Source organism: Clarias gariepinus, chromosome 10 (assembly GCF_024256425.1).
Source record: "Clarias gariepinus isolate MV-2021 ecotype Netherlands chromosome 10, CGAR_prim_01v2, whole genome shotgun sequence".
Lineage (NCBI taxonomy): Eukaryota > Metazoa > Chordata > Actinopteri > Siluriformes > Clariidae > Clarias > Clarias gariepinus.
In genome coordinates, this window is record NC_071109.1 from 19,763,276 (window position 1) to 19,774,415 (window position 11,140).

The 11,140-nt window shown below is 40.1% G+C and overlaps 1 protein-coding gene across 1 annotated transcript; it reads left to right on the forward strand.

The window, feature by feature from the left end:
* The first annotated feature begins 994 nt into the window (after positions 1–994).
* On the forward strand, positions 995–10,697 carry efemp2a (EGF containing fibulin extracellular matrix protein 2a). Its single transcript, XM_053505666.1, has 11 exons — positions 995–1,223; positions 5,331–5,577; positions 5,705–5,753; positions 5,856–6,059; positions 6,673–6,795; positions 7,104–7,220; positions 7,852–7,971; positions 8,053–8,172; positions 8,287–8,413; positions 8,972–9,167; positions 9,754–10,697. The coding sequence occupies exons 2-11, from the start codon at positions 5,482–5,484 to the stop codon at positions 9,913–9,915; spliced, it is 1,314 nt and encodes a 437-aa protein (XP_053361641.1). The 5' UTR covers positions 995–1,223; positions 5,331–5,481; the 3' UTR covers positions 9,916–10,697.
* The last annotated feature ends 443 nt before the right edge of the window (positions 10,698–11,140 follow it).

Consider the following 11,140-nt stretch of genomic DNA (forward strand, 5'->3'; position numbering starts at 1 on the left):
GCCCTCCCTACACTGTGTCCTCAATGACTTTACTGTGTTTGGTCCAAACATTGTAATTTAAATGGTCTACTTCTAACACACAATTTGCTGAATAATATTGTCAGTTTATTTTCAAAAAATCTACTGTTAGATCAATTAGGGTAATATTAAGCAACACTGGAAAAGATTAATCTTGAAACCAGGTGGTTTGTAATTTGAACAGTTGAACCAGTAAGCGTGAGAAGGGTGTCGAAGCTGGGTGTGTAAGATGGGTGTTGTGTGTGGCCTGTTAAGAGGGTGGACTAGTAGTAGGGAAGGACAATTTGTCAAACCTTTTTTTTTTTTGGCGGGGGGGGGGGGGGGTGCAAATGGTTTGAGGGTCTTCAGTGTGTGTTTAGTAATATTTCTTAATAAAAGCGGCTATTTTAATGCATTTATTAATAAAGATTAGTAAAAGTGTAATATATATGACTGTGATCTACATGAAATAAAAAAAAATATTTCTTTATATCATCAAGACCTGCCAGTTTAAATATTTGGACAGAATAAAAGATGTTTCAAAGCAAACGTGTGCAGATGTGCAAAAGTCTATTCCACCGCCTCTTTGTCTCTCTCTTTTCTTTTTCTCTTGCTAATTTTTGACCACATTCCACCAGATTCTCTCCCATGCTATAAATATCTGGAGTATGAAAGGGAGCGAGTGAGCAGTGGAGTGGAGTGAAAAAGATGGGTGAGATGAAGGTTGAATTGAGGTGGGAGGGGGGAAAATGGAGAGAAAGTTGCAAGCTGTGGGGGGTGAGTTTAAATGAAACCAGGTGGGTTACAGCACTAATGTCCATGTGTGCGGCTGTGCGAATCTATGCACTGTTGTTCTCCCGGCAAATCGGACAGATTTGGAATTTTGGTATTTGGCCCGCAGACCAGGAATTTTCATCCTGGGGGGTGAGGCGGGGGTGTCTGGGGGACGGAGTACGGCTGCACAGGGGGCCTAGAGGGGGGGTCAGAATGGGCTGTCCCTCTTTTTTTTGGTGAACACGCTCACACTCCAGCTGTCTGTCTCTACACTCTCTCCCTCTCATACTGAAGAGGCAGAACAAGGCAGTAGAAGAAGACGCAGGGCTAGAGACGAGCAACAGAAAGCAAAAGAAGCCGGAACTGAAGAGGAGTGTAGAAGAAGAGAGCCATTTAAAAAGTGAAATCCAAGGCCAAGGCCAGAAGAAAGTTCTTGAGGGGGGAAGTGTCCTGTAAGTATGCATGTTATATTTAAATTGACATTTATTTGGTAAGTAAGGAGAATAAAATGATGCTGCTTCATTCTGAATATATAATTGTATTAAAATGATATTAAAGCAAGGGAAAAAATGCTGATGTGGAAATCAAAATGAAGTGAAAGCCATAAACAGGAGAGAGCAAGCAGACAATGAAACAGGAAGAGAATGTATGAGAGAGTGTGTGTGTGTGTGTGTAAGACAGGGTGAGATCGACAGGTTTTAATCATTTCCAGGCTCATCATGGAATATACTTGCACTTTTGATTATGGAGTTTGAGACCCTTTTGCTACCTTTGGTTAGCCAAAAGAAAAAACACTTAAGCTGCACAGAATATAATCACCATGCAACCTTTATGCAATGCCATTTATATATCTTAAACTAGTAACCAGAGATGCACCAGTCAGCAGTGATTATTCCTTTAGTATCTTACCCAACCATCAGTATGTTGTTACACATCATGCGTCACGGATGTAGTATTGCAAAACTTTCCAAACCATTTTCCAGCTACTATTTCACAACGAGATTAAATGTCACAACTTGTCTGATCCCCATTCAGACAAGTGGGGTGCACTAGCTTTGCTTCTTAAAAGTGAACTTAATATATGACAGCAACTTATGTATGTATATGTGTGTGTGTCTGCTTCTTGTTTCGGTACACTCTTAGCCTCATTGTATTAACTAGACAACTCTTAGGTTCCCTGAAGTTTTGGGCAAAAATCCCCGAGGTACTTAGTGGTGTGAACATTTGTGCCTACAAAAACATTTTGGCCCCCTGAAGAAACACAGGTGCCATAACAAGAAGAGAAAACACACACAATTAAATGCCCACATGACGTCACAGCTGAGAACAGTACCCTACTATACTAACACAAGCTACTTCTATACTGCAAAGAGCGTCATGACCATTATTTTTGTATCTTTGGTAATTACTAACATTTGCCTGCATTATTTTATATGGCTTGGTTGCTGACTTGAGCATTTATTCAAAGGAAGAGAAGCATGTTGTGGCCCGGGGCTCCATGTCACTGCAGACACTGTACTGTGTTTGTGCTCTGCATCTTTTTTATTTATCTAAAAGAGCTCTTGTGCTCGACTTTTAAACTAATCTAAGATGTTTCTGCATAACAATGTAATAGAAGCAATAGACAACATCACCTGATAACCAAGTAAAATGTCTCCATAGCCAGAGTCATAGATTTCTATTAAAAGTCATGGCAGATTGCACACATGATGTTAAGTGCTGAAGAAGCATAAACACACTACCGTGGTTTACACTGGTCAGTGGTGATCCAGTTTATCATTGCACCATTTGCCCAGCATGTGCACAGTAAGTTTGTTGCAAGCAAAAAAAAAATGGAATGTTAGCTTTGTGGGCAACAGAGCAGGGCAGAACAAAACACAGACACATCAGAAGACAGGATGATGTAACCGTGTTTGCAGAAAGATGTAGGAAGAAATCCTTCATATCTATACATGTGTGGTCCTCAAATGTGTTCCAAAAAAAGCAGGTCTTTAAGATCCATGCAGTAGTGGTTATTTAGGAGAAACTTGGTCCTTAGTCCTAGAGGATGTGACAAATTTACAGTTATTTATTTCTGCACCAGATACACTCTTACAGTTTTATAATTCATACATACGATGGATGTTCAACTGTCTGACATTTAAAGACATAGACTTTAAACCCTGTACAGTGATGAGACTCTTAGCCACAGTAATATGTTTGAATAGTGCCAAAGTTTTAAAGAATGCTTAAGGTCTGTAAATGCTGATTCCAGCCGAGGTGGCTCGGAGCAGGCTGCAGTCTTTTTTGTGAACATTTACTGAATGTGGAACGCCTGATCCTTGAAAATTGATGGGTAACTTGTTGCCAGCTTGCGGAAGAGACTCATCTGTCTGTGGGAACTATACACATAATCATTCACAAACACCACTTGCACATTTCAGGAGCTCGGCTGGGAGTTACTGCCTAATCCCTCATACAATCCTGACCTCACTTCAAGTCATTTCCACATGTTCAAGTCGCTAAAGAATTTCTGGGAAGGGAATTCTTCTGACCTGAAGCAGGTAGTCTGATCATGGCGATTTTTTTATGCCATGATGGCATTCAAGCACTAGTGAAACTCTGGGATTTCAGTGCATTAATGAGATTATATAGAGAAAAAAGTGAATCCTGAAGACTTTATCCTGAAGTCAAAAGTCCTGGTTTGACTTGAATGCCCCTTGTATAAATAAAATTACATTAATATCCCCTAATTGTGAGAATGAAAGGTATGACATAGACCTTAGAAAGGGTCTCCTCAAATAGTTTGACTTGCCCTTTTTTCCAAAGGATTTGATACTCTGGGAAAAGTCTGTCACAGTCCACTTGACCCGAGTGGAGAGCCATGCCCACATCCTTACCAGTGGCATTCCAGAAAACCGAGGGACGTTTGGCACGCCACAGTAGTCTAAATTGCCCTTACCACCAAACATACTCTGACCAGTGTCAGACTCGGTGCTGCCCTGCCCTTGGGTTGCTACCATGGATCAATCTTGGCTTTCTTAAACTATATGCTTTCTGTAGAGGCCGTGTGTGTGTGTGTGTGTGTGTGTGTGTGTGTGTGTGTGTGTGTGTGTTTGTGTGTGAGAGAGAGAGAGAGAATGCATACTCATTAGCGGATAAGTAAATAAGTAAATAAGGCAGGCAACTAGTGCTTGGGAATAGATACACCAGTTAAAAAATTATAGAGGAGTAAAAATAATTACATATATAAAAAAGTAAAAAAAAAAAAAAAAAAGCCTTCTATGACTTTCCCAGGAAATTTGGGTCACAGAGTGCAAACTTGAAAGCTCAAAAACTGGCGCATCTACCCCACACAGGTGTGCATGAGAACACATGTCGAGCTTTTGAAAACGTATTAACATGTGCTGTGCTTAAACTGTGTACAAATATGTGAATCATGTGGAGAGCTTTTATTTTAGGCACATTGTAATCATGACTGGGGAAATACTGTATCAGTGTGTCAGAGGGCCAGACTAAAGTGTAATTATATTACAAATCATATTTTAGTCTTTAATAAGATTTCTTTTAGGTATGAAGTTTTCTTGTGTGTACTGTAAGTAATGACGGACAACGTTGTGTGGTTTGGGCAAAAGCAAAGTAGTCTTATTTGGAGGTTGATGTAACAAAGTCTAAATGTTTGTGTGTGTGTGTGTGTGTTCGTGTGTGCATGTTGCTCTGTGGCTAGCTGTTTATCACTTTGACTCAACTTGACTGGACCAGTGCACCGGCCAAATCCTTTCGCACTGTGACCATAAAGTCTGACAATGTCATTCATGTTTTGGAGTCAAGACAGCTTCTGCTTTTTTTACAATGTACATCATAGTGTCTGTGTGAGTGAGGGTTTTCATGCATCAGGAAGACAGTGGTTATAATCTTCCCCCCACGCTAATTTCTATCTGGCACAAACCACCTAACTGTACTGCACTACACTCTCTCCAGAAACAGAAATGTTTTATAAGTCCTGCATTTGGCTGCTTTTCTATTTATTCTCCAGGCAAGAGACCTGAAAGACAGGACTTATTCAAGCTGACAAATTTACTTAGAAATTTCACCCCGGTCTCCTACCAAGAACAGTAACTTTTAGTAAATTTTCAAAGTCTAAATGAGCTCTTTCAGATGTTTTTTTCCCCCAGTCTTTTGATTCCATAACATGATCTAGCTAATATGCCTGAGAGCATAAAAGGCAAGCTGTTAGACATTCAGTCTGGTGAAATGTTAGTAAGTTTTGATATGTACTGTATAGAAACAGCCATGCAACTGTAATACAGTAAAGAGTTGACTTATTATGTGCAATTCCAGTGGAGCCACCAGAGGGCGCCATCAGGTTGCCACAAACCTGGTGACCTTGCCATGAAGGCCATTTAGAAGTTTGTCATTTTAATTAAGTACCTTAATTGAAGCTTTATTGAAAAATAATCATGTAACGCTATGAAATCTGTGACAAATACATCAAAGAAAAATTTTGGATGTCAGGATTTTCAGAGTTTAGAGGACTTATTGCGTTCTCTTCCTCTCTCTTTTTTCCTCGTCTCTTACAGATCCCAGATTCGCACCTTGGATTAAAGTCGTTGTTCTCATCCTTACCATATAGACCCTGCAGCGTGTACCAGTGCATGTCTGTGTATGACACATTGCTTGTACATTTTCTTTGAGCTCCAAAGAGGCAGGTGAAAGTGTCTCTGCGTGAAGATGTGGTCCGTATGTGTTTCGTTTTTGTGTGTATGTGTTTTTGTGCTCCTCCGCCAAGCTATTTCACAGCCACCCACAGAAAGTAACACCTACACGGTAAGAAGGGAGGGAACTGTTTCCCACTCCTTTTCTTTTCTCTGTTTATTTGATAAGCATATGTTTACAATTATGTAGTACATAAGCCTTTGCAATCATGCCTCCTATTCTTTGTTTGAAACCTCAGGAGTGCACAGATGGCTACTTCTGGGATCCACATACTCAGCACTGCAAAGGTAAAAAATACGTCTTCGTGTTTCCTGGTCATATTATGTTTTATGTCTTTGTTTTAGCCATATTAACAGCAAAAAAAAAACATGTACCCTTTTCCCTTTTAGACATAAATGAATGTGAAACTATCCCAGAGGCATGTAAGGGTGAGATGAAGTGCTTCAACCATTATGGTGGCTACTTGTGTCTCCCACGCTCTGCCTCAGTAATCCCTGCCCCTGATCCACCCAACCAAATCCCTTCTGGTGTGAGCAACACCTCAAGTGAGCCCTGTCCCACTGGCTATGAGGCTCATGGAGACAGCTGCGTGGGTGAGTATGTTTGGAAATGTGTGTGTTTTAGGAGGGGAATGCAGTGTGGGTGTCAGCGAACAGGTGGCAGGAGTGACAAGCCAGTTTCAATGTGTGTATTTTGAAATCACCATTGTTTCATAATTGACTGATTTTTTTTGCCTGACAAAAGAATAAAACTTGCACATATTGTTGGAGTTATATACTGTATGCGTAGGTGAGTTTTTTTTTTAATTTTTATTATGGGTTAAGGGTTCCAGGACAATACAGCTAGTAATTCAGAAACAGGTGGTATGTAAGGAAGAGGTGGTCTGAGAGTTTTGCACAACTTGGCAGGGGGTAGTCTGCAGGGGGTAGAGGGGATTTGGAGGTCTAAGCGGTTTCCCAGCTGCTATCAGCAGTCAAACCCTCATTAATGCAGCCCACAGTTGTATTACTCAGCACTAGTGTAAAGTCACACAGTTAGCATTTCTTTATTCCTTCAAGCTGTTAGCCATAAATCAGTAAGTGGCCTTTTTGCTGCAGTAACAAAATACCAGTGCAGCAGCAAATATGAAAGGAAAAGAGGTAAACCCAAATGTGGCTTACATAACCTGCACATAGATTTGATTGTGTTTTTTTTATGCTCTCATAGATGTGGATGAGTGTCAACGGGATGAACATGACTGCCAGCCCAGTCAGGAGTGCATCAATACAGAGGGCTCGTTCACTTGCCAGTGCCCGAATGGATACCGCAAAGTGGGACCAGAGTGCATTGGTAAAAAAACAGCTAAGAGGCATAAACAGATTTGGCATATAGGGTTTGGCTATGTCATACTGAATGTACTTGAGATACATACTCTCGCCATGGATGGTCATATTTCAGTAAGATAATAAGACAAGTGATTGTCAGACAGTGCACTTTTATATATTTCCCCTCTCTGTAATTTGGAGAAGCAGTATCATAGGAATATCGAGCATTACCTCTCAATTGATTATGACTGTATTGATGAAGGTGCTACAGAAGAATAACAGATTGACCTGAATGTGGAGTTCACCCAAGTTTACCCCCTTCATTTTTGTCAGACATTGATGAGTGTCGGTACCGGTACTGCCAGCACCGCTGTGTTAACGTGCCCGGCTCTTTCTCCTGCCAGTGCGAGCCTGGCTTCCAGCTGGCAGGCAACAATCGCTCCTGCATTGGTGAGTGTGCCCACACACTGCCACCCCCGTGCATAACCAACAATGCTGTGCCCTGAGTCATAGGCCATCCTCCACACACACTCAAACTCTGCACACACAGTAATTTGGAAAACCAGACCCACATGCTGTTGTACAATATCCTAGAATATCATCCTACACATCAGGTCCTCTGAACGGGAGCCAAAGTCAAAACAAACTGACACAACACCTCGGACTCTGTGAATAAGTGACACTATGGCAACATATTGGAACAATTACTGTGGGATTTCAAACTACAGGGACGAATCCTACATTAGGTTTAGTTTAACAAAAAAAATAAACCTGCAGTTCCTTTTTCTATTACCTTATATAAGTTCAAAGCAACCGCTGTAAATTTCAATGAAGACACTATGCATTTTTATTATTTATAATTATTATTATCTAAAAATGTAGCATTTCTAAACCTGTGGCATGTAGTCTACATGGGCCCATGAAAAAATATTTTATTTTTATCACTGATGTCAATCATAAAGGAAAAACAAGGTTTCACATTGGCACTCTGAATGCGTAATGACTGCACTTTTTCCATGAAACATGCTCTATAAAGGATACTTATAATTTGTGTCGGCTGTGTCATGATTTGTGGTTTCAGACGTGGACGAGTGCAACATGGGCGCCCCCTGTAGTCAGAGGTGTTATAACACCTATGGGACTTTCCTTTGCCGCTGTGAGCAGGGGTACGAGCTGGGGTCAGATGGATTCACCTGCAAGGGTTAGTGACAAAAGCACAACGAAGCAAATACACATATATTGTTTAGCCCACCTCCTAATGTCTTCTTCATTCTTTACACAGACATAGATGAGTGTAGTTTCTCTAGTTACCTTTGTCAGCACCAGTGTGTAAACGAGCCTGGCAAATTCTCATGTTTCTGCCCAGAAGGCTACCAGCTCCTCGGGACTCGTCTCTGCCAAGGTCAGACTCTGTCTCTCCTATTCTACACAATGCACTGGCCTTAATCAGCCTTTACTTTCTCATTTCAGTTAACAGATCGGTGCCATTTGATTCCATTACTGTGTCTTAATGCAGATATAAATGAATGTGAGACCGGCGCGCATCAGTGCACTGAAAGCCAGACGTGTGTGAACATTCATGGCGGTCATCAGTGCTTTGACACGGATCGTTGTAAGGAGCCCTACGCTCAAGTATCAAATAAGTGAGTAAAGTGATTTTACCCTAGCTGGTGCATGTACTTACAGATTTCCTCCATCATTGTTCTTTTTGTGGAAGTCGAATTTACTTTAGGCTTAACTTTCTTGAGTTTTTACGAATATGCTATGAGTTTTTATATACTGTATCTCTGGACTTCCTTCAAGAATAGGTAAATACAGTCTAGCGTCTTCCAAAACCTGACTTTGATAATAAGTGGGATAGAAGGTTTATGTTCTAAAGAAATATTTCGAGGTTAACAGAGAGTATCCAGGATTGTAAATTTGTCTGCCCTGTGGTGAATACTCAGATGAAATTTTATTCCCTCTACGAGCTTTGAGTTTCTCTACTGAGCCAGTCGATGAAAATAATAATATAATATCAATTGGTTTACGTCTAGACAAATGACGATGTGTTAGGCATCATTTCAGTCTCTTTGGGAATCTTTTTTTTCAGTTACACATTTCATTCTGCCCTCTTTATTTAGAAATTGTGCTCCTTTTAAATCATGTATCTGCTATGTCCATTATTATTAAACCATTATTATCCTGTAACCCTGCCACAGTCGCTGCGTGTGTCCAGTCTCTAAACCTGACTGTCGGGACTTGCCCTTCTCCATTGTGCACCGTTATATGAGCATCACCTCAGAGCGGTCGGTCCCCTCTGACATCTTCCAGATCCAGGCCACAAGTGTCTACCCTGGAGCCTACAACACCTTTCGCATTCGCTCTGGAGATGACAATGGAGACTTCTACATCAGGGTGAGATGGAATTTATTCACGTTAATTGATTTAAAACCTCCCGGGGTTACTTTCCTGAATGTTATCCTACCCGATCTTGGCTTTTGAATTAAATTATATCCTGCAATCTGTCTATTTCTGGGATTTAAACTACTGAAGCCAAAATGTGAGCATTTAATATTTGAGAACATGGCCCTGGGAGGAAGAGAGGAAGGGGACAAGAGGGAGGAGGAGGGGGCACTAATGTTAACAGTGGAAAAGTGCCCAAGTTTGAGGACAATGCAGTTCTATTTTGGTGCCAGATTTTCTGTTTATAGCTTTTTATAGCTAAAGAGCAGGGGGACACTGCACAGTATTGCTTAGCCTTTCTATTTAGATTTCTGCAGCCATAAATGTGCAGAGAAAAAGAAAAGTACAGCATGTGTCATATAGTTACATTATCTTTGCCCATGCAGGGTTTTATCTGTTTCAAATGTTAATATCTTATGCAGCTTTCACAAGTACATTACAATTACATTACAATAATTGAATTACGTTCATACATTACACTATGCAAAATATTCAATTATGCAGACTTCTAAACCAAATGTTTTGTCTTCTCCTTTAGCAAATCAACAATATCAGTGCTATGCTGGTGCTAGCCCGTGCGGTGACTGGACCCAAAGAGTATGTCCTGGACTTGGAGATGGTTTCGGCCAACCCCCTCATGAGCTACCAGACTAGTTCTGCTCTCCGTTTATCAGTCTATGTGGGGCCTTATACTTTCTAAATTAGAGTTATATTTAGAGCAGGGAGGGAGAGAAGGGCTAGCAAATAAAAAAAAGTGGCAGTGAATTGCGGACAACATATCCATCGAGGATGAGGTTGGACTGAATTGAAGATACTGGCATAATTAGCAGAACATCTCAAGTTTGCTGGAAAAGCAATGCCATGGTATCTCAAAAGAAATCAAAACAAACTATACACCTACTACTTCACAACTGATGCTGGTCTTACAGACAGATAATATAATTGCAGACCTAGCCATATGGTTTTACTATATTGTGTATGAATACCAAAAAACGAAAAAGAAAACTGCACTACAATTTCCAAATCTGCTGTACAATTCATATAGAATTTACTTTAGGCCTTTCTCATACCTCTCTTGTCATCCATGCTTATTTTTAAGATATCTTTTTTTATAATTTTTTTTTTATTTGAGAATGTGTTTTCTTCCTATGTTTGCGTCCTAACACAAATTCATTCCACTGATTATTTTTCGCCACAGCCCTCGCTGATGGCCCATGCATCCCGCCCCTGGTTCGTCAGATATATGTAGCAGTTTTAGTGTACAATTAATATATGCAGTTCTGCCTACTTCTTTCTGTGCATTGTGTGCGATTACTATTCTTCAGTAACCACTCAGTCTTACGTCTACGTGTCTGTATCTTCTTCCCTTATGAAAGTGATCACTAATATTCAGATTATTTGTGTATTTGTCACACCATGCTGTCAATGTTGTTCTTTTATGGTCTGGACTATTACTGTAATAAATATGATAATACCATATTATTCAGGCTATACACCCCTAAGTTGAATTTATTTGTATTATAAGCTATACAGTATTTAAACATCATCCTTTTTTTTTCATTTACTTACTCCATGGCATTGATATGTTTTATATTCCTTACTTAAAATCTTTTCAACAGCAACTTTTGTACAGACATAGCCTTTAAAGCCACAGCAAGAAAATAAATAGTTTAGTTTAGTTGAGTTCTTTGGTTTACCAAAAGTACCGAAAAATCATTGATTGTTTCCCTCAGTTTTTTCTAAACCAAACATAATGCAATTATGTTTAAATACATTGATCTACCATCTCAAGAAAATTATTTTTTATCAACCTCTTGTGAATAACTATTAGAGTGGAGAACCGTGCGCTGTGGCATCTCTTAATAGCATTATGTCTAAGCAGGGATCCCACTTAGTTAGGAGAAACATTAACTGCTTGGCAACAG

What these genes read in the sequence shown, in the direction of transcription:
- efemp2a (XM_053505666.1), top strand. Translation starts at nt 5,482, where the DNA reads ATGTGGTCCGTATGTGTTTCGTTTTTGTGTGTATGTGTTTTTGTGCTC. An exon ending in AGTGGGACCAGAGTGCATTG is followed by an intron (nt 6,796 to 7,103) that starts GTAAAAAAACAG and finishes CATTTTTGTCAG; the next exon opens with ACATTGATGAGTGTCGGTAC. An exon ending in CGGGACTCGTCTCTGCCAAG is followed by an intron (nt 8,173 to 8,286) that starts GTCAGACTCTGT and finishes GTCTTAATGCAG; the next exon opens with ATATAAATGAATGTGAGACC.